Source organism: Entelurus aequoreus, linkage group LG25 (assembly GCF_033978785.1).
Source record: "Entelurus aequoreus isolate RoL-2023_Sb linkage group LG25, RoL_Eaeq_v1.1, whole genome shotgun sequence".
NCBI classification, from domain to species: Eukaryota; Metazoa; Chordata; class Actinopteri; order Syngnathiformes; family Syngnathidae; genus Entelurus; species Entelurus aequoreus.
In genome coordinates this window covers 26,942,479-26,966,486 of record NC_084755.1, presented here as the reverse complement: position 1 = coordinate 26,966,486, position 24,008 = coordinate 26,942,479, and the positions used below count along the sequence as shown (strand labels likewise).

General features: G+C 42.6%; 1 protein-coding gene across 1 annotated transcript in view; it reads left to right on the top strand.

Annotated features, from left to right (window-relative positions):
• mcoln1b (mucolipin TRP cation channel 1b) overlaps positions 1–24,008 on the top strand; it is a 62,784-nt gene that overhangs the window by 38,281 nt on the left and 495 nt on the right. Inside the window, exons 9-14 of the mRNA XM_062036338.1 lie at positions 402–551; positions 11,950–12,051; positions 12,157–12,279; positions 19,107–19,313; positions 19,390–19,544; positions 23,839–24,008. The exon at positions 23,839–24,008 is cut by the window's right edge and continues 495 nt beyond it. Coding sequence (XP_061892322.1) covers positions 402–551; positions 11,950–12,051; positions 12,157–12,279; positions 19,107–19,313; positions 19,390–19,524 — 717 coding nt within the window. The 3' untranslated portion in view covers positions 19,525–19,544; positions 23,839–24,008. The remainder of the gene's footprint in view (positions 1–401; positions 552–11,949; positions 12,052–12,156; positions 12,280–19,106; positions 19,314–19,389; positions 19,545–23,838) is intronic.

The window sequence follows — 24,008 nt, the reverse complement described above, 5'->3', positions numbered from 1 at the left end:
ATGGGTTGAAAATGATTTGCAAATCATTGTATTCCGTTTATATTTACATCTAACACAATTTCCTAACTCATTTAAACGGGGTTTGTAGCTAAAATACTGCCGACTGTGGATTGCTAGCTAACGGCTAGCAAGAGCTAAGCAGCTTTTGCCGAGCGGCGCTTCAGTGTTTATAGCTTCAACTTTGTTTTTAAAAACAAAATGCAATCTCCGACGTGCTTTTTCGCGTTCGGAAAAAAAAAATAAAACATTTCAGAAGCAGTATAGTATCTTTTTTAATGAATTAGTACCGCTGTACTTTATTAGTACCGGTATACCTTACAACCCTCGCGGGGCCATATGAATCCTTTCCCCACTGCACCTTCATGTTTGTTTCTCACATAGTGAACTTTGTTTGTATGTAGGAATACGGACAGTTTTTCCAGAGCAGACTGGGCCGTGGCGTGAGCTGGGGTGACAGAATGGAGTTCATCAACGGCTGGTACATTCTGCTCATCGTAAGCGACATGTTCACCATCGTCGGCAGCTTCATCAAGATTGGGATCGAGTCCAAGGTAATATGACTGTTATTTTTGATGTTTTTTCTTATTTAGAGATATCCTAAGCCAGTGGCGGTCTGTGTGTTTCCCACCTAAGCGTTCAGTGCTAGTGCTACTTAGTCCCACTCAATAAATACCGCTCAAATTACCATTATTTATGTCACCACATGACCACGGTTGGAGAAATACTACACAGAAACACATTTACGCACTTCTGGGGATTGAAGCCTCTCAACAGTGTACAAAACAAGCTATTTTTCTGCGCATTTAAGAATCAATTAAAACATATCTTATGTGGCAGTGGTGGTTCGTCAAGGCAAGCAAGGCCTTCTCTGCTGGCCTAACATAACCAGAAATCATGATCATAATTTAAGACAAAAGTCCTTTTTAATTTACTTCCCCTAAATATCTAAAAGTATTCATATTCTCTCCATGTCATATTATGCTCCTTCCAGCGCTGTTGTTTTAAGGTTAGAGTTTCTATCCAATCAGAATTCAGCTAGTTTATGTTGCCATGCTGTACCAAATCTGCCTGGGGCCTTCAGAATCACGGGCACATACAGTTGATAGATGATTGCCATTGCCAATCAGATCACCAGTTGTTGTCAATAAGGCCTTCTAGATGGCCTCACCTTGAACGTGACATTTACGCGTCCCGTGATTGGATACTCACTGGTGTTAGCCGCGGCGTTGCTATGCAGATCAGCAGAGCCACACCCAGGTCCGTTGACGGATGAATTTGAGAACACATACAGTTGATAGACAATTGCGATGGCCAAGCAGATCACAAGTTGTTGTCAGTAGCCTATCTAGGTAGCCCGAGACTGTGATTGGATACTCAATTGTCATTCCAAAGTGAGTATCCAATCACAAGTTGCAGTTTACTGAAGCAGGAAGTGTTGCGCCATAGCCATACCGGGCAAGCAGAGAAATCACAGATACTCACGTTTTTAACCTACAAAGGAGGAGAACAAAACGTTGATTAGGTGGCAGATCTATACACTACCGTTCAAAAGTTTGGGGTCACCCAAACAATTTTGTGGAATAGCCTTCATTTCTAAGAACAAGAATAGACTGTCGAGTTTCAGATGAAAGTTCTCTTTTTCTGGCCATTTTGAGCGTTTAATTGACCCCACAAATGTGATGCTCCAGAAACTCAATCTGCTAAAAGGAAGGTCAGTTTTGTAGCTTCTGTAACGAGCTAAACTGTTTTCAGATGTGTGAACATGATTGCACAAGGGTTTTCTAATCATCAATTAGCCTTCTGAGCCAATGAGCAAACACATTGTACCATTAGAACACTGGAGTGATAGTTGCTGGAAATGGGCCTCTATACACCTATGTAGATATTGCACCAAAAACCAGACATTTGCAGCTAGAATAGTCATTTACCACATTAGCAATGTATAGAGTGTATTTCTTTAAAGTTAAGACTAGTTTAAAGTTATCTTCATTGAAAAGTACAGTGCTTTTCCTTCAAAAATAAGGACATTTCAATGTGACCCCAAACTTTTGAACGGTAGTGTATTTGCAAGGCCATTTTCAAGAAAGATATTTAAAGAGAAACTACATCTTGTGAGACGATGTCGGCGATGAAATGGGGAAATTCCCGCCACTTGCACTCGAATCAACCGACTACAAGCGGTACCACTAACTTATACGGCATCGAATGGGTGCTACAAATTGAGGGTTCAAATATTTTATTTTGTTATTTTTTCACGTTTAATATATTTTTTACAATTTTTATTTTGACAGTACCACATAAGATATGTTTTAATTGCTGATGCAGGGTTGTTGATTTTTAAATGCGCCAGAAAATAATCCGTTTTGTACACTGTTGATGTGTTCAATGCCCAGTAGTGCGTAAATGTGTTCCTGTATAGTATTTCTCCAGTCTTCACGGCCACTCCAGAGAGTACTGCGAGGTTTGGCTACGTCATTCTTTCATAGTTAGTGGTTACAGCTCCTCGTATGGCTGAACAAGCCGATTCGCGATTTGCATGAGCAGCCACAGTTCGGGCAGGTTGTTCCTCCTGGAAGAGTTGGTCTGCTTGGGGCTTGCTGCCTTGCTTTTCGGGCCAATCTCTTTCGAACAGTATCGTCTATACTTTCGGATTCGAAGATCTCGACTATTTTGGTCGTCGCTTGGCGCCAGGAGGAGCGGTCTGAAGTGAGACTTTCAAAATCATTTGGTTTGACTTTTCCTTTTTTGAGGTATAATTTCTGAGTATCAATCAATCAATCAATCAATGTTTATTTATATAGCCCTAAATCACAAGTGTGTCAAAGGGCTGTACAAGCCACAACGACATCCGCGGTACAGAGCCCACATAAGGGCAAGGAAAACTCACCCCAGTGGGACGTCGATGTGAATGACTATGAGAAACCTTGGAGAAGACCGCATATGTGGGTAAACCCCCCGCCCCCTCTAGGGGAGACCGAAAGCAATGGATGTCGAGTGGGTCTGACATAATATTGTGAAAGTCCAGTCCATAGTGGATCTAACATATTAGTGAGAGTCCAGTCCATAGTGGATCTAACATAATAGTGAGAGTCCAGTCCATAGTGGGGCCAGCATGAAACCATCCCGAGCGGAGATGGGTCAGCAGCGCAGAGAGGTCCCCAACCGATGCACAGGCGAGCGGTCCACCCCGGGTCCCGACTCTGGACAGCCAGCACTTCATCCATGGCCAACGGACCTGTGTCTTTGTATCTCTTCTTTTGACCTCCCTGAGAGCGAGTTCCCACCTCAAGCTCTTCAAAGAAGATTTGTTTCGGGAGACGTGTATCATCCATTCTGGCACATGACCATGGATTCAACACTGGAAGTCTTTGCTTCTTCCAGCACGCTGACATTTGTCCGATAGTCTTTCCAGGAGATCCCAAGAATTCTTCGTAGGGAGCGTTGGTGAAATTGCTCCAGGATTTTGATGTGTCTGCGATATGTCACCCATGTCTCGCTGCCGTACAAGAGGGTTGATATGACCACAGCTTTGTACACCATTAGTTTTGTGTCATTTTTGAGGTTACAGTTCTCGAATACGCGTTTCCGAAGTTTTCCGAAAGATGCACATGCACTCCCAAGTCGGTGAGTAACTTCATCATCGATGTTTCCTTTAGTGTTGAGAGTGCTTCCGAGATAGCAGAAGTTTTCAACAGATTTCAGTGTTTCCCCATCTAGTTGAATATTTGTCACGGGAGCCTGCTGGCCAGGAGCAGGTTGAATCAAAATCTTTGTCTTCTCTTTGTTCATTTGGAGGCCAAGCAGCAAGTTAAAGAGATAAAGGGTATCCTGTAGGTCCTTTTCCGACTTGGCTACAACGGCGCAGTCATCGGCATATGTAGGTCATTTATTTTTATTTTCTGGACTTTTGTTGTTGCCCTGAGCCGGCTCAGATTGAAAATACTTCTATCAAACCGGTATCTGATTGTGACACTGGCGGGGAGTTGGTCTTTGATGAGAACAATGACCGCGAAAAGGTAGACGTCGAAAAGGGAGGGTGCCAAGACACAGCCTTGCTTGACACCGGTCATAATGGTCATAAAGCGTCTGTTTCCGAGTTATTGTACAGCACAGTGGCAGTCATGCTGTCATGCAACAATCGCAGCATCTTAATAAAGTTATCTGGGCAGCCTAGCTGTTTCAGAATTTTCCACAAAGCTTCATGGTTCATAGAATCGAAAGCTTTGGTCAAGTCAATGAAGGCCATAAACAGGGGCTGGCGCTGCTCAACGCACTTCTCTTGCAGTTGTCTAGCCGTCAATTGTGCCACGTTTTGGTCGAAAGCCACATTGTGATTCTGGAAGAATCGATTCGCTAAGTGGTTGGAAACGAGTGGTGAGGACCCTTGTCAAGATCTTGTGAGACAGTAGCGCAATGCCACAGTAATTATCGCAATCTGATCCGTCCCCCTTTTTAAATAACATAACAATCATCGCGTTTATTAGCTTGTTTGGTAGATCTTCATCCTCCCAAACATGTTGAAGAAACTTCATCAATTGAGTGGATAGGGCAAGCCCCCCAGCTTTATACACTTCAGCAGGGATACCGTCAGGTCCATTAACCTTGTTATTATTCAGGCTCATTATAGCCCATAAAACTTCTGCGAGACTCGGCGGGGCAGCAAGTTCAGTTTTTTCGGGAAGAAGAGGGATCTGACTTATGCAGTAACTGTGGTTTTACGATTCAGAAGTTTTTCAAAGTGTTCTTTCCATCTTGCCATGATGGATGCGTTGTCCGTGAGCTGTGAGCCGTTTTCCGCTTTCAGGGGAGCCAGGCCAGTCTTTATTGGTCCATATAACGCCTTTGTGGCCTGAAAGAAACTTCTCATGTCGTTATTGTTGGCAAAACCTTGAATTTGGGAGGCCTTATCAGTCCACCATTTATTTTTCATTTCTCTGATGCGTACTTGTATCTTAGCTTTGAGGTCGAAGAATTTCTTGTGTTTAGCGGAATTATCCTGATCATCTTGCTAAGATACAAAGGCACGGCACTTCTGGTCCAAAAGCTCTTGGATTTCGGGATCATTTTGGTCAAACCAATCTTCATTCACTCGTTTGTGAGTGCCAATTGTTTGGGTACATGTTTTCATAATGGCAGATTCCAGCGAGCTCCAGTGCTCGTGGACACTGCCAGCATCAACATCAGTAGAGATAAGCTGCTGCAAGTTTTTGTTTAAACAAGTCTGAACGTTTTCCTTTTCTAGTGGAATCATCAGTTTCAGTGTATTAAACTTCTTTCGTACAGGCCTGGAGGTTTTTCGGAATGTGTTCCTCAGAGCGATATCCATACACGAACGAACTAGTTTGTGATCCGTCCAACATTCGTAGGCACCTCTCATCGCACGGGTACACCTCACGTCTTTTCTATCCCTTGCTCTGATGATCACATAGTCCAGGAGATGCCAGTGCTTTGATCGTGGGTGGCGTCAGGTAGTTTTATGTCTGTGTTTCAGGCGAAAAAGCGTGTTAGTAATGACTAGATTATGCCGTACACAGAATGTCAACAAAAGGTGATCATTAGAGTTCGTGTAACCGACACCTTCCTTTCCTATGGCTCCTTGCCAGAGCGCTGCTTCCCTGCCAACATGGGTGTTAAAATCCCCCAACAAAACAATCTTATCGGTAATCCGGATAGCTTTCATGACGATTTCCAAATCTTCATAAAACTTCTCCTTGACAACATTGTCTGAGGTTAGTGTAGGTGCCTAGCATTTTGGTTGTGATCAAGTTTTAGGCACAGTGTCATGATTCGCTCATTCACTCCAATCGGTGTTTCTTCCAGTTGATTCACTAAGTTGTTCTTTATAGCAAAACCAACTCTGTGTATTCTTCTTTCCTCCTGTGGTAGACCTTTCCAAAAGAAGGTATACCCTCCTAAATCCTCTTTCAGTTGCCCTTCGTCCGCAAGGCGAGTCTCACTCAGGGCAGCAATGTCCACGTGAAAACGAGCAAGCTCCCTCCCAACAAAAGCCGTGCGTCGTTCTGGGCGATCACAATCATCTCTATCTGTAAGTGTACTCACGTTCCAAGTCGCGAAGAGAAAGCGCCGAGGTAGGCGCTTCTGATTTTTCTTTGTTTTCTGGGTTTTCTTCTTTCTTTTCTTACTGCTAAGAGACGACCCACTGGGCGCAGCAACCCAGCCAGGAGGAGTCAGGATGAATTATTTTTGAGGCACCATTTCTAGCCCCATCCCCAAAGGGGGGAGCAAAGTGGATCCTAAAAGAGGGTTGCTCTGTCATAGACGTCGCTGCCAAGAAGTGACTTCATCCCTTTTTCTAGCCGCTTAGCGACCCATGACATCTACCGCCAATCGTGCAGAATTGTGACTAGGAACTGCCAGGAGTCGCATCCCTGTTCCACTCGCCACGCATCCATCGCCGATTGGACTTTTCAACACCACCAAAACATACATACATAGACACTTGGTTTGCGCGTGATTGATTATTGTGAAGAAGCCCCTGTGCAAGGGGTGATCCGCACTCTTGACAGTGTGAGGGTTGACACAGTAAGACGACGGCAGCAGATGGCCAGCGGGATACTCTGCGTAGAAATATCAAGCGCCCTTCCGAAACTGCGGTCCGGGAGGTTTCTGTCAGGGATCTCACCTCTATCTGTAAGTGTGCTCACGTTCCAAGTCGCGAAGAGAAAGCGCCGAGGTAGGCGCTTCTGATTTTTCTTTGTTTTCTGGGTTTTCTTCTTTCTTTTCTTACTGCTAAGAGACGACCCACTGGGCGCAGCAACCCAGCCAGGAGGAGTCAGGATGAATTATTTTTGAGGCACCTTTTGTAGCCCCATCCCCAAAGGGGGGAGCAAAGTGGATCCTAAAAGAGGGTTGCTCCGTCATAGATGTCGCTGCCAATAAGTGACTTCATCCCTTTTTCCAGCCGCTTAGCGACCCATGACATCTACCGCCAATCGTGCAGAATTGTGACTAGGAACTGCCAGGAGTCGCATCCCTGTTCCACTCGCCACGCATCCATCGCCGATTGGACTTTTCAACACCACCAAAACATACATACATAGACACTTGGTTTGCGCGTGATTGATTATTGTGAAGAAGCCCCTGTGCAAGGGGTGATCCGCACTCTTGACAGTGTGAGGGTTGACACAGTAAGACGACTGCAGCAGATGGCCAGCGGGATACTCTGCGTAGAAATATCAAGCGCCCTTCCGAAACTGCGGTCCGGGAGGTTTCTGTCAGGCATCTCACCTCTATCTGTAAGTGTACTCACGTTCCAAGTCGCGAAGAGAAAGCGCCGGGGTAGGCGCTTCTGATTTTTCTTTGTTTTCTGGGTTTTCTTCTTTCTTTTCTTGCTGCTAAGAGACGACCCACTGAGCGTAGCAACCCAGCCAGGAGGAGTCAGGATGAATTATTTTTGAGGCACCTTTTGTAGCCCCATCCCCAAAGAGGGGAGCAAAGTGGATCCTAAAAGAGGGTTGCTCCGTCATAGATGTCGCTGCCAATAAGTGACTTCATCCCTTTTTCCAGCCGCTTAGCGACCCATGACATCTACCGCCAATCGTGCAGAATTGTGACTAGGAACTGCCAGGAGTCGCATCCCTGTTCCACTCGCCACGCATCCATCGCCGATTGGACTTTTCAACACCACCAAAACATACATACATAGACACTTGGTTTGCGCGTGATTGATTATTGTGAAGAAGCCCCTGTGCAAGGGGTGATCCGCACTCTTGACAGTGTGAGGGTTGACACAGTAAGACGACTGCAGCAGATGGCCAGCGGGATACTCTGCGTAGAAATATCAAGCGCCCTTCCGAAACTGCGGTCCGGGAGGTTTCTGTCAGGCATCTCACCTCTATCTGTAAGTGTACTCACGTTCCAAGTCGCGAAGAGAAAGCGCCGGGGTAGGCGCTTCTGATTTTTCTTTGTTTTCTGGGTTTTCTTCTTTCTTTTCTTGCTGCTAAGAGACGACCCACTGAGCGTAGCAACCCAGCCAGGAGGAGTCAGGATGAATTATTTTTGAGGCACCTTTTGTAGCCCCATCCCCAAAGAGGGGAGCAAAGTGGATCCTAAAAGAGGGTTGCTCCGTCATAGATGTCGCTGCCAAGAAGTGATTTCATCCCTTTTTCCAGCCGCTTAGCGACCCATGACATCTACCGCCAATCGTGCAGAATTGTGACTAGGAACTGCCAGGAGTCGCATCCCTGTTCCACTCGCCACGCATCCATCGCCGATTGGACTTTTCAACACCACCAAAACATACATACATAGACACTTGGTTTGCGCGTGATTGATTATTGTGAAGAAGTCCCTGTGCAAGGGGTGATCCGCACTCTTGACAGTGTGAGGGTTGACACAGTAAGACGACTGCAGCAGATGGCCAGCGGGATACTCTGCGTAGAAATATCAAGCGCCCTTCTGAAACTGCGGTCCGGGAGGTTTCTGTCAGGGATCTCACCTCTATCTGTAAGTGTACTCACGTTCCAAGTCGCAAAGAAAAAGCGCCGGGGTAGGCGCTTCTGATTTTTCTTTGTTTTCTGGGTTTTCTTCTTTCTTTTCTTACTGCTAAGAGACGACCCACTGGGCGCAGCAACAGGTTGACACAGTAAGACGACTGCAGCAGATGGCCAGCGAGATATTCTGCGAAGAAATATCAAGCGCCCTTCCGAAACTGCGGTCCGGGAGGTTTCTGTCAGGGATCTCACCCTTAGCCTTTGGTTTAAAAGCCTGTCCCACAAGGCAGCGGGAGGCAGAGACTTTTGAGGCGGTCTCTGCAAGCTATTTAACCCATAGCTGGGACCCTGACAGGTCCTACTACCCCGGTTCAGGGTGGACCTGGGAGCAATGATGACTGAGGGTTAACTCCACCTTCCCCAAAACTCCAGAACTCCCGAACTGGAGCCTCATCACCGGATGCAGTTTTGAGTCATACCCAGGACATAATCTCCAGTAATGGTCATGTGGTGACATAAATGATGGTATTTTGAGAGGTAATCATTGAAGTCAGACATTACTGAAGGCCTAGGTGGGAAACGCACGGCCCGCCACTGATATGTGGTACTGTCAAAATAAAAATAATTGTAAAAACATATTAAACATGTAAAAAATCTAACAATTTTTATCACCCATCCGACGCCGTATAAGCCAGGGGTCCCGCTCGTAGAGGGTCGATTCGAGTGGAAGTGGCGGGCATTTCCCCATTTCACCACCGGTACAGCTTAGCTAGCTTCCGGGGTCAGCATTGCAAATATATACACTGTATCTGTCACCGTATCAATGTTTTGCTCTCCTTCCTTGTGGTTTAAAACAGTGATTTCTCTCCTAGCTCTGGTGCCACTTCCTGTTTCCGCAAACCACAACTTGTGATTGGATACTCACTTGGGAGTGACAAGTGAGTATCCAATCACAGTCACGTATAACCTAACCACGGGCTACGGTCAACAACTCCTGATCTGATTGGCTATCGTAACTATGTAATAACTGAATGTTCTCGTTTGTTTACACTGCACCCCCCCGCTAATGTTGGTTCAGAAGGCAGAATTCATGCAGCGCTGGCAACTAGCTAGCTGAATTCTGATTGGATAAAAGCTCTAACGTAAAACAAGCAACACTGTAGCCTTTATCCGACTCCAGTGGTATCAATCAATCAATCAATCAATGTTTATGTATATAGCCCTAAATCACAAAAGTCTCAAAGGGCTGCACAAGCCACAACGACATCCTCGGCACAGAGCCCACACAAGGGACGTCGATGTGAATGACTATGAGAAACCTTGGGGAGGATCGCATATGTGGGTAACCCCCCCTCTAAGTACAGTCCCTAGTGGATCCAACATAACAGTGAGAGTCCAGTCCATAGTGGGGCCAGCAGAAGACCATCCCGAGCGGAGACAGGTCAGTAGCGCAGAGACGTCCCCAATGGGACGGTATCACACACAGGCCCCAATGTGGCCCCAATGTGGCCTTGATGTCACTTGCATGCGCACTTCGATAAAGTGAAAACAAAGGAAGTCGACCGGGAGGAGATTTTGCCACTACTACACAATAAAATAAGTGGCAACATCTTAAAATGTTTAGTTTTTTATGTGAAAATAAATAAAAGTAATATAATGTATAAAAGTATTTGGGAGGGTTCTAATCTTTTAATGGCTGTTAAGTAGAAATAACGCGGACATCAGCGTGGATCTACGTTAGCTTTATTTTTTAACTCACTTCCGTAAACAACTTACGCAATGTACGTAACATGTAAATAAATACACCACAGCGCCAATTTCGGTCCTTCAACAATTGCTTTTTCTTCGGAATCAAAATATATATTCATATATTACATATACACTATTATTTGTGCACTATTGACAAGTGATGCACTGAAAATTTGGTCGTCGTAAATACTATTTGCTCACCGAAACCAGATAACGTGATGAAGTATCCATTTATGCTGGCGGGCTGCATCCTACTTGCCGCACACGGGTGACGTAGCTCGCCCAAAGCTGACTAATCAGGTCGCATTACGTTTAGACTGAAGTCACATTTGAAAAGATCAGAATCCAATCTGATTCCGGACTACCTCCTGATGTGGCCTGAATCTGAGGCTAAAAGATCCGATTTGAAGCACTTTTGAGTGTTTATTAGGCCAAAAAAATCCGATCTGTGTCACTTGAGGACAAAAAAATCAGATTTGGTGTGCAGTGTAAACAGGGCCAGTTTCCTATTCGAAAAGTTCGTAAATCGAAAGGTTTGCAAATAGAGGTTACATCATATGGTTTACAACTAGCACAGGGTTCGGCAACCAAAAACGTTGAAAGAGCCATATTGGACCAAAAATACAAAAAATAAATCTGTATGGAACCGCAAAAAATGAAAAGCCGTGTATGAGTGTTATATGTAATATTAGCTATATTAGCCTACTATCAAAATGACTATGTGTCGCAGGCTGAAGCAAATCTTAGTTGACAGAAATGTTGAAATGTAATATTTATTCTACACATTTTTACAACATTAGCAACCATTAGTAAATCAGAGGCTACTCAGAGGGTGAGATAACTCCTGGAAATTACAGGCTTTTATTGGCCAAACATATAGATGTGTGTGTCCTAGTTAAAGGAAACGGCAGGCTGTCTTCTTTCAATGGATTTATTACAATATTTGGCAAGCTAGGTAATGTTTGCTGTGGTCTGGAACAACATGGCACACAAACAACTATCTAAAAATGCAGCCAATATTACATACAGATAATGTGTCATGAGACATGCAAAACTAAATTATATACAAAGAGGATAAAAGTAAAGGAAATTAAATGAGCTCTACCTACAAATGAGGTATAATGATGCAATATGCACATACAGCTAGCCTAAATAGCATGTTAGCATCGATTAGCTTGCACTGACCAAATATGCCTGATTAGCACTCCAACAAGTCAATAACATCAACAAAGCGCACCTTTGTGCATTCACGCACAGTATAAAACATTCGGTGGACAAAACGAGACAAGGAAGGAGTGGAAGATTTTACATGCAAACAGCTGTTGCGTCACAGTCCACACTATGGTGAGTTCAAGAACCACCGAAATTAGTAGCACAGAACGATGTTCACCAAATACTTTCAACAGTGAAGCATACACACAAACATAAAACGGTGGGCTTTTTAATAATTGGGAAGGTTTGTGTCATGTTTGTCCTCAAACAAAAACATACTAAAACAAAACAATAGTTTTTTCCCCTCATCCTTTTCCATTTTCAATCCTTTTTTAAAAATTCTCCAGGTACCCACTAGGGCGGCACTAAAGAGCCGCATGCGGCTCGAGAGCTGCGGGTTGCTGACCCCCGAACTAGCAAATACTAGCAAATTTAACAAAAGAAGCGGTATACAAGTGTATTACTATTATTACTGATAGTACAAGATGCCACTTTAAGATAGTCTTGTTTGTTAAATATTTCTGTTTTGATACAGAATTTATCATCCTACGACGTGTGTTCCATCCTGCTGGGAACGTCCACTTTGTTGGTATGGCTGGGAGTCATCCGTTATCTCAGCTTCTTTCAGAAATACAACGTAAGACATGCAAGCACAAAACAACAAAAGCCTTTACTCTTCTCTTGTCTGCTTTTAATTTGAAGGAAGTGTATCATTTCGTCTTTTCCTCTATTTCTGACCTAGATCTTGATCGTGACACTCCGAGCTGCTTTTCCCAATGTCATCCGCTTCTGTTGCTGCGCGGCCGCCATATATTTGGGATACTGCTTCTGTGGATGGATTGTACTGGGCCCGTATCATACCAAGGTAGTGCACACCATTTTGGACATGTTAGAGTAGCCTCATTTTCAAAACAACCTTTAATTATTCATACTGTCAGATTCATGGCACTTCAAGCTTATTTAAAATATGTATATGGGTATTTTGCACATCTGTGAAGGCACCATTAATGCTGAAAGGTACATACAGGTTTTGGAGCAACATATGTTGCCATCCAAGCAACGTTATCATGGACGCCCCTGCTTATTTCAGCAAGACAATGCCAAGCCACGTGTTACAACAACATGGCTTCATAGTAAAAGAGTGCGGGTACTAGACTGGCCTGCCTGTAGTCCAGACCTGTCTCCCTTTGAAAATGTGTGGCGCAATATGAAGCCTAAAATACCACAACGGAGACCCCGGACTGTTGAACAACTTAAGCTGTACATCAAGCAAGAATGGGAAAGAATTCCACCTGAAAAGCTTCCAAAATTGGTCTCCTCATTTCCCAAACGTTTACTGAGTGTTGTTAAAAGGAAAGGCCATGTAACACAGTGGTAAAAATGCCCCTGTAACAACTTTTTTGCAATGTGTTGCTGCCATTAAATTCTAAGTTAATGATTATTGGCCAAAAAAAAATAAGTTTTTCAGTTCAAACATTAAATATCTTGTTTTTGCAGTCTATTCAATTGATTATAAGTTAAAAATGATTTGCAAATCATTGTATTAAATTTTTATTTAAGAATTTCACAACGTGCCAACTTCACTGGTTTTGGGTTTTGTATAATGGGGATCCAATACATTTTTAAAGCTCCTGAAAAGACCGGGATAGGACCCGTTTAATGTTTCTATCAATAATCTAAATTCTCAAGACTTTCTGGGGTTACTCAGGGTTCCATTTCAGGCCCTGTTTTATTTCTAGTTCATGTCAACGATTAAAAAATATATAATTGTAAGAATGTACATGTTTGCAGATGACATCTGTCTTTTAATATCACAGTCTAATCTTGGTTGCTTCACAAAATAATAAAATGAAGAACTTTCCAATATTTCTGACTGGTTTAAAGTTAACTAATTGTCACTTGATATTAGAAAAAAAAATATTATTTTTGGTAGGAAAAACTATAACAGGCCTGCTGCCTTAAACCACATTTTAGGAGGTATTGTTGATGAAAAATTAACAACATACTGAACTTGTCTGTAGCACGATGATGAAATTGATCTGTAATTTGAGCAAAGTTCATGATTTTATTGTTCTTGTACAGGGTTTCTGTGAGTCATTAAAAGTCATAAAATTAAGTTTATGATAATAAAAGTCTTAAATGGCATTAAAAAGCATTAAATTTGAGGTCCAACAAAACAACTTCCATCCATCCAACCAACTTCTTCCGCTTATCCGAGGTCGGGTGGCGGGGGCAGCAGCCTAAGCAGTGAAGCCCAGACTTCCCTCTCCCCAGCCACTTCGTCCAGCTCTTCCCGGAGGATCCAGAGGCGTTCCCAGGCAAGCTGGAAAACATAGTCTCCCCAACGTGTCCTGGGTCTTCCTTGTGGCCTCCTGCCGGCCTGACGTGCCCTAAACACAGGGGGCATCCTGATTAGATGCCGTAACCACCTCATCTGGCTCCTGTCGATGTGGACGAGCAGTGGCTTTACTCTGAGCTCCTCCCGAATGACAGATCTTCTCACCCTATCTCTAAGGGAGAGCCCCACCACCCGGCGGAGGAAACTCATTTTGGCCGCTTGTAGCTGTGATCTTGTCCTTTCGGTCATAACCCAAAGCTCATAGGTGAGGATAGGAATGTAGATCGTCCGGTAAATTGAGAGGTCTGCCTTCCAACTCAGCTTCCTTTTCACCACGACGGGCCGATACAGGGTCCGCATCACTGCAAATGCCGCACCGATCCACTTGTCGATCTCACGATCAACTCTTCCCTCACTTGTGAACAAGACTCCGAGGTACTTGAACTCCTCCCCTTGGGCCAAGATCCCCTCCCCAACCCGAAGATGGTACTAGAACCATGGACTCGGACTTGGAAGTGCTGATTCTCATCCCAGTGAGAGTGAGGGTTAAAGATCCTTGCCAGATGAAGCCAGCAGGACCACATCGTCTGCAAAAAGCAGAGACCTAATTCTGCAGCCAGCAAACCGGATCTCCTCAACGCCTTGACTGCGCCGAGAGTTTCGGTATATAAATATTATGAACAGAATCGGTGACAAAGGGCAGCCCTGGCTGAGTCCAACCATCACTGGAAAGGGGATGGACTAATGCGGACTAATGCGGACCAAGCTCTGACGCTGATCATACAGGTACCGGATCGCCTGATTGTGGCGATCCGGTACCCCATAATTTCTGAGCACTCCCCACAGGACTTCCTGAGGGACACGATTGAATGCCTCCTCCAAGTCCACAAAACACATGTAGACTGGTTGGGCAAACTCCCATGCACCCTTAAGGATCCTGCTGAGAGTATAGAGCTGGTCCACAGTTCCATGACCAGGACACAAACCACACTGCTCCTCTTGAATCCGAGGTTCGACTATCCAGCATAACCTCATCTCCAGTACGCCTAAATAGACTTTTCTAGGATGTCTGAGTAGTCTGATCCCACGATAGTAGAAGCACACCCTCCGGTTCCCCTTCTTAAAGAGAATAACCACCACCCCGGTCTGCCAATCTAGAGGCACCCCCACCGGTGTCCACGCAATGCTGCAGTATATCTTCAACCAAGAAAGCCAAACAGCATCCATAGCCCTTTGGAACTGCGAACACATCTCATCCATCCCTGGAGCCCTGCCACCGAAGAGCTTTTTAACTACCTCGACAACCTCAGCCCCAGAAATGGGAGAATCCACCACAGATAACCCAGGCACTGCTTCCTCATAAGAAGACGTGTAGGTGGAAATGAAGAGGTCTTCGAAATAATCCTCCACCGATCCACAACACCCCTAATCGAGGTCAGCAGCACACCATCCCCACCATACACAATGTTGACAGTGCACTGCTTCCCCCTCCTGAGGCGGCGGTTGGTGGTTCAGAATTGCTTTGAAGCCATCCGGAAGTCGTTTTCCATGGCTTCCCCGAACTCCTCCCATGTCAGAGTTTTTGCCTCTGCAACCGTGAAAGCCGCAAGCCGCTTAGCTTCACGGTACCTGTCCGCTGGCGCCGGAGTCCCACGGACCAAACGGACCCGATAGGACTCCTTCTTCAGCTTGACGGCATCCCTCCCCGCCAGCGGGTTCTGGGATTACTGCCACGACAGGCACCAACCACCCTGCGGCCACTGCTCAGATTGGCTGCTTCAACAATAGAGGCACGGAACATGGTCCACTCGGACTCAACGTCCAGCACCTCCCTTGTGACATGCTTAAAGTTCTTCCAGTGGTGGGAATTTTAAACTCTCTCTGACAGAAGACTCTGCTAGACGTTCCCAGCAGACCCTCACAATGTGTTTGGGTCTGACCGGCATCTTCTCCCACCATCAGAGCATACTCACCGTCAGGTGGTGATCGGTTTAAAGCTCCGCCCCTCTCTTCACCCGAGTGTTCAAAACATGAGACCACAAATCCGATGACACAACCACAAAGTCGATGATCGAATTGCGGCCTCGGGTGTTGTCCTGGTACCAGGTGCACATATGGACACCGTTATGTTTGAACATTGTGTTTGTTATGGATAATCTGTGGCGAGCACAAAAAACCAATAACAAAACACCACTAGGGTTCAGATCCGTGTGGCTGTTTCTCCCAATCACACCTCTCCAGGCATCACTGTTGTTGCCAATGTGAGCGTCTAAGTCCCCCAGCAGAACAAGGGAATCACCTGGGGGAACACTCTCCAGTACTCCCTCAAGGGAATCCAAAAAGAGTGGGTACTTTGAGCTGCTGTTTGGGGCACAAACAACAGTCTGAACCCGTTCCCCCCCTCTCGAAGGTGAAGGGAAGCTACCCTCTCGTCTACTGGGTTGAACTCCAACGTACAGGCTCCTGTACGTTTGCCACCCTTTGCCCGTCACCGCTCACTGCTTGCAACGCGAGCGTGAAAGAGAGTCCGGCACCTCTCGAGAGGACTGGTTCCAGAGCCCTTGCTGTGCGTCCAAGTGAGTCTGACTAAAACCAGCCGGAACTTCTCCACTTCGCTCACTAGCTTAGGCTTCTACCACCCCCCAGCGAGGTGACGTTCAACGTCCCGAAGAGCTAGCTTCTGTAGCCAAGGATCCGGTCCAGCTCACATTGCACCCGACTTCTATGCACCCTCCTATGAGTGGTGAGCCTATTGGAGGGGGGGACCTTCACTAAGTATTGTGACACATGCCCCACTTGCCATTGAGCACCACCTCCAGGGCGAGAGAAAACGGTGTTCTTGTTTGTTTATTTTCATAGAAGTCTTTGAGCTGCTCTTAGTCTGGTCCCTCACCTAGGAACCTGTTTGTCCTGGGGGACCCTACCAGGGGCCATGGAATCCCCCAGACACCATAGCTCCTCCACAATGATAAAGTGGCAACTCAGAGAGGATTATTCAAGATTATCATTGTCAAATGCTTAATGACGTTACTGTCTTTACAGACAGTTGCAAGCTTTTGACAACTGGCATTAAAATGCTGCAGTGAGAAACAGATATTTTTTGGCGGCCTGGCCATATGGTTGAGAAACACTGTGCTAAGAAATGTACGCCTAAATACAATGCTTGTAATAGGGTTGTCTCAATACCAATATTTTGGTACCGGTACCAAAATGTATTTGGATACTTTTCGATGCTTTTTTATACTTTTCTAAATAATGGAGCCCACAAAAAAAGGCATTATTGGCTTTATTTTAACAAAAATTCTTAGGGTACATTAAACATATGTTTCTTATTGCAAGTTTGTCCTTAAATAAAATAGTGAACTTAATAGACAATTTGTCTTTTACAAACAAACAACGGCTCCTAATTAGTCTGCTGACGTATGCAGTAACATATTGTATCATTTATCATTCTATTATTTTGGCAACATAATAAAGGACAAACCGTAAACATGAATTATTAATCTACTTGTTCATTTACTGTTAATATCTGTTTATTTCCCGTTTCAACATGTTCTCTCTACACTTCTGTTTAAATGTAATCATCACTTTGTTGATACTTTACATTAGTTTTGGATGATACCAAAAATGTGGGTATCAATCCGATACCAAGAAGTTACAGGATCATACATTGGTCATAATTTACGTTCTCATGTGTCCAGGGACATATTTCCTGAATTTATGAATATATAATGAATTTAAAAAAAATAAAGAAAAAAGATTTGGTGACGATAATATATATCGATGTAATCATAGTAGTATCGACTAGATACGCTCCTGTACTTGGTATCATTACAGTGGATGTCAGGTTTAGATCCACCCATGGCATTTGTTTACATTGTGACGCCGTCTGTTCTCCCTTTTCTGTCTACACCAGACCTGGGCAAATTAAGTCCCGGGGGCCACATGCGGCCCGTTAAGCTTTTCAATCTGGCCCGTTGAACATTCCCAAATAATTTACCCAAATAATTTTTTTAGATCTTTAAGAATTGAAAGTGTAGCTGCCATTATGATGTACAGTGATGTTTTCTAATGACCGTAGGTCTTGAACTATACAAAGTATTTCAATGGTTACAATCTGCGTTTATGGATGATATACCAGTTACTATGGTAATCTAATTAGTTACTATGGTAATCTAATTAGGTACTATGGTCATCTAATTAGTTACTATGGTAATCTAAGTCACAGCAGCTCAGACGAGGCACCAAGCAGTGTGGGCGGGAAACGTTTCCACAGACGCGGAAGGAGCTTTTCACAACAAAGTTCTAAAGCTTAGTGATATATCAGATATATCAGATTGTAGGTGGGTTTATTTTGTACCCTTCGCGTTCATATTTCACTGTTTGTTGCCTTTTTGTTGCGTTTCACTTGACTGTAAAATATGTCGATCGAAAGGGGGTGTGACATTCATATTCTGTCAATATTCAGTGCTTTATCGTTCATAGAAAAATGTAAAATTCCATTACGTCTTTTAAGGTGGTCTGTCATAACGTTTTTAGCATTCAATCAGACATTATTGTGAAGTTTTGTATTAGTGTCCCTAAAAATAGATATACCGGCCCCCAGACACATTTTTTCTCTAAAGACAGACAGCAGCTTTATTTTGTCCATTCTTAACATGTACAAGACACATAAGAACTGAAATTAAATTTTCGGCACAATCCCGCTAAGAGCAGACATACGTTACAGGGGGACAAGACTGGACCGCCAACGGATCAGCCACTTACAGCGCTCCTTAAAAAGGTGGGAAAAAGGTGACATTGGGAAAGGGGGAAGAGTAAAAAAAAATATTAGTCTGAGGCTGGACCCTCAGGAGTGGTCCAGACTGAGTCCGAGGAAAAAACCTCACATAGCATGGCACACATAAACATGGTACATGTAATCACAACAACTCGCAACAGAGGAGGGGGGAGTTGGGACCTTGGAGACCGGCTGCCGCTATTAAAGCGCTACTCAGCCCCCACAAGAAAGTGGCCCCCGAGTCAAAATAATTGCCCAGGCCTGGTCTACACCCTGTGTCTGCTTGTTAGTACTCCGTGTGTGTGCGCTGCCGAACATGCTCCTCTGCTCGTAAAACCAGCAATGTCACGACGTGACGACGACGCGCCGTCATGCCTGTAAAAAAAATAATATGGGGAACCGGTACTTTTCAAACAGAGTATAGTACCGTTTTGGATTCATTAGTACCGCGATACTATACTAGTACCGGTTTACTGTACAGCCCTACATTGTAAATTAGTAGTTTTTATTGTGTGTACAAAAATAAATACAAAATAAGCAATGTCTGTGCTTTTATGGTTTACTTCCATTCCAGTTTCGCTCCCTGCCCATGGTGTCAGAGTGCCTCTTTTCGCTGATTAACGGCGATGACATGTTTGTGACGTTCGCCGAGATGGAGCGGACCGGCACGCTGGTTTGGATCTTCAGCCAGGTCTACCTTTACACCTTCATCTCCCTCTTCATCTACATGGTGCTGTCCCTCTTCATCGCGCTCATCACCGGAGCCTACGACACCATCATGGTAGCCTTGCTTCCCGGCATTGGACAAATAACCAAAATGGAGGAGTGACAGGTGTTTTCTTTGTGGTCTTCATCAGGCGCAAACACAGGAGCAGGTACGCGTCAGCGACCTCCATGCGTTTATCGCGGCGTGCACGGATACGCCCAGCTCTGGGAGGTTCCGCAGTCCTGAGGGGTCGTCATGCTCCTTCCTCTGCTGCTGTGAGTGGTGAGGAGGAGGACGTCAGATTGGGTATGTGCTAGGATTCAAGAAGATACATCAGTGTTTCCAACATAAGCCGACGCACCATTTTCCAAGGACTGGGAATTTATGGGCACCACACGATTCGATTGTTAATTGAAAACGGTTTTCGATTCCAAGTCAATACTTTTTTTTAATAACATTTATTGCCAGGTCTATGATTAACTACATTCCTCCATAAAATAGATAAACAGTTGTGATAAATTGTCATATTACTTTAAAGAAAACTGGTTTTGTTTGATAAAATTCTGCCCAAACATTTAATAAAGTCAAATACAAATAAGGCAACATATCCAACACGTCTCTTTTCTAAAGTAAATGTGTACAGCAGATATAAATAATCTACATCGGGGTCACCAACGCGGTGCCCGCGGGCACCAGGTAGCCCGTAAGGACCAGATGAGTAGCCCGCTGGCCTCTTCTAAAAATAGCTCAAATAGCAGCACTTACCAGTGAGCTGCCTCTATTTTTTAAATTGTATTTATTTACTAGCAAGCTGGTCTCGCTTTGCTCGACATTTTTAATTCTAAGAGAGACAAAACTCAAATAGAATTTGAAAATCCAAGAAAATATTTTAAAGACTTGGTCTTCACTTGTTTAAATAAATTCATACATTTTTTTACTTTGCTTCTTATAACTTTCAGAAAGACAATTTTAGAGAAACAATACAACCTTAAAAATGATTTTAGGATTTTTAAACACATATACCTTTTTACCTTTTAAATTCCTTCCTCTTCTTTCCTGACAATTTAAATCAATGTTAAAGTAAATTTATTTTTTTTATTGTAAAGAATAATAAATAAATTTTAATTTAATTCTTCATTTTAGCTTCTGTTTTTTCGACGAAGAATATTTGTGAAATATTTCTTCAAACTTATCATGATTAAAATTCAAAAAAATTATTCTGGCAAATCTAGAAAATCTGTACAATCAAATTTAAATCTTATTTCAAAGTCTTTTGAATTTCTTTTAAAATTTTTGTTCTGGAAAATCTAGAAGAAATAATGATTTGTCTTTGTTAGAAATATAGCTTGGTCCATCCATCCATCCATCCATTTTCTACCGCTTATTCCCTTTGGGGTCGCGGGGGCGCTGGAGCCTATCTCAGCTACAATCGGGCGGAAGGCGGGGTACACCCTGGACAAGTCGCCACCTCATCGCTTGGTCCAATTTGTTATATATTCTAACAAAGTGTAGATTGGATTTTAACCTATTTAAAACATGTCATCAAAATTCTAAAATGAATCTTAATCAGGAAAAATTACTAATGATGTTCCATAAATTATTTTTTTAATTTTTTCAAAAAGATTCGAATTAGTTAGTTTTTCTCTTCTTTTTTTCGGTAGAATTTTGAATTTTAAAGAGTCGAAATTGAAGATAAACTATGTTTCAAAATTTAATAGTCATTTTTTTCACGTTTTCTCCTCTTTTAAACCGTTCAATTAGGTGTAAATATCATGAATTATTAATAATAACATAGAGTTAAAGGTAGATTGAGCAAATTGGCTATTTCTGGCAATTTATTTAAGTGCGTATCAAACTGGTAGCCCTTCGCATTAATCAGTACCCAAGAAGTAGCTCTTGGTTTCAAAAAGGTTGGTGACCCCTGATCTACATCTACAATATGATTTGTCTGAGTGGCTGGACAGAACAGATTTAAAAAGTATATATATATTATTTTTTTTCTATAAATTGATTTTTGCTTTTTTTTACATGTATCGTACATACAAATACATACACATGCTCACATACACACAATTATTCATACTTATATACAGTTGTGCTCATAAGTTTACATACCCTGGGAGAATTTATGATTTCTTGGCCATTCTTCAGAGAATATGAATGATAACACCAAAACCTTTCTTCCACTCATGCTTAATGGTTGTGTGAAGCTATTTATTGGCAAACAACTGTGTTTACTCTTTTTAAGTCAAAATGACAAAAGAAAGTACCCAAATGACCCTGATCAAAAGTTTACATACGCCAGTGACTTTGATCTGATAACATGCACAAAAGTTGACACAAACAGGTTTGAATGGCTAATCAAGGTTCCAATCCTGTTTGTTTTGTAATTAATGTGTGTGTATAATATAATGTGTGTGTATATATATATATATATATATATATATATATATATATATATATATATATATATATATATATATATATATATATATGTATATGTATATGTATATATATATATATATATATGTATATGTATATATATATATATATATATATACACTGTGTGTGTATATATATATATATATATATATATATATACTGTATTACAATTTTGTGTAATAGCCTTCATGAACAACAATAGACTGTCGAGTTTCAGATGAAAGTTCTCTTTTTCTGGCCATTTTGAGCGTTTAATTGACCCCACAAATGTGATGCTCCAGAAACTCAATCTGCTCAAAGGAAGGTCAGTTTTGTAGCTTCTGTAACGAGCTAAACTGTTTTCAGATGTGTGAACATGATTGCACAAGGGTTTTCTAATCATCAATTAGCCTTCTGAGCCAATGAGCAAACACATTGTACCATTAGAACACTGGAGTGATAGTTGCTGGAAATGGGCCTCTATACACCTATGTAGATATTGCACCAAAAACCAGACATTTGCAGCTAGAATAGTCATTTACCACATTAGCAATGTATAGAGTGTATTTCTTTAAAGTGAAGTCTAGTTTAAAGTTATCTTCATTGAAAAGTACAGTGCTTTTCCTTCAAAAATAAGGACATTTCAATGTGACCCCAAACTTTTGAACAGTAGTGTATATATACATATATATATCAGTGACGTGCAGTCAGGGGAGGCAGGTGAGGCGGGGCCTTACGTGCCATCATGGAAAGAAAAATGTTTTTAAAAGAAAAGAAAATATTTAAATTGTTATATGTATCCAGGGATTATACTATAAAGTTATTTTCCATTTAACTTCACCAGTTTTGGATTATTTTTATTCAAAATCACTGAATTTTCACATTTGCCGTTCAAATACTGAGAAGAGACTTGCTGTGAGTCACCAGCCAGTTGAGCCTCGCCATGGATTGCGCAATGACTCGGCTAACTGCTGGCCTGCTGTGCAGTGAGACCGTATTGCTATATGAATTATATTATACATTTCCATAGTTTAGTTAGCTGAGGTATATAATGTACAGTGTATTTTGTCAATAACTGTATGTGTGTAACGTAATTCTTGTGCTGAGCAATCATAAAACGGCTGCGAAGACGCACTGGGTGAGGCTCGCAGTAATCCCGCCTCCTGGTGGTAGAGGGCGCTATGATCCCAGAGATCATTCTTGCGACTACTCGGTGTCAGAAGAAGTGACAACAAGCAGCAACAGTTAGCGATCGTTTATTTTTTCCTCTCGCCTGGACTTTTAACATGGAGGATTACATATCTAAAATAAAACAGTTTTCTAAACTGGACTTTCAATCGAAGCAGGAGGTAATACTTAAAGGAAGATCTCCATCGAGACAGAGAGACTTTTAAAACCGAAGAAAGATAAAGAAGACTTCTATAAACAAGTAATTGATGCTTTTGTTCAGAAGGAGCAGCGCATGGACTTCATTTATAAGTAAAGGTAAGACCATAATAATGTTTTTTTTAATTAAATTTGCTTTTTTGTGTGCCACAGCTTGTATGTGTAAAGTTAAAGTTAAGTTAAAGTACCAATGATAGTCACACACACACTAGGTGTGGTGAAATTTGTCCTCTGCATTTGACCCATCTCCTTGCTCACCTCCTGGGAGGTGAGGGGAGCAGTGGGGAATAATTTTTGGTGATTTAACCCCCAATTCCAACCCTTGATGCTGAGTGCCAAGCAGGGAAGAATGCTGGTATGAGCTTTTAAACATAACCCGTTAACTGCTGCCAATCAAATGGTGAATAAGATACTCTTCAGGGTTCATATGTTTGTAAATCTGACTGTGATGAAGTCAGTGCCTCACCAGCCATGAACCTCACCGCACGTCACTGATATATATATATATATATATATATATATATATATGTATATATATATATATATATATATATATATATATATATATATATATATATATATATATATATATATATATATATATATATTGTTAAAATAAAACTGTATTAACATGTATTTTATGCAATAACTATAAAAATATTGGATGAATTCATATTAATTTAAAGTTGCCACAGTAAGGCCTGCAGCTTCTTAGCAGTGATTAAAAAGGGATGACTGCAGATGTGTCCATTCATATTTTGCACCTGACTCCAATGCACTCCCTCTTTTGCAGAGTCCCAGCAGGGAGGATGAAGATGAGGATGATGCAGAGAACCAACTGACCTTGAACCGCTCTGTTCTCTCTCTAACCGAACTGTGCATTCCTACTCATGCTGTTACACTCGCGTATTCTGCACCAGCTCAATGACCAGCTTTGGCTTTTATTCTGAAGGGATAATGACT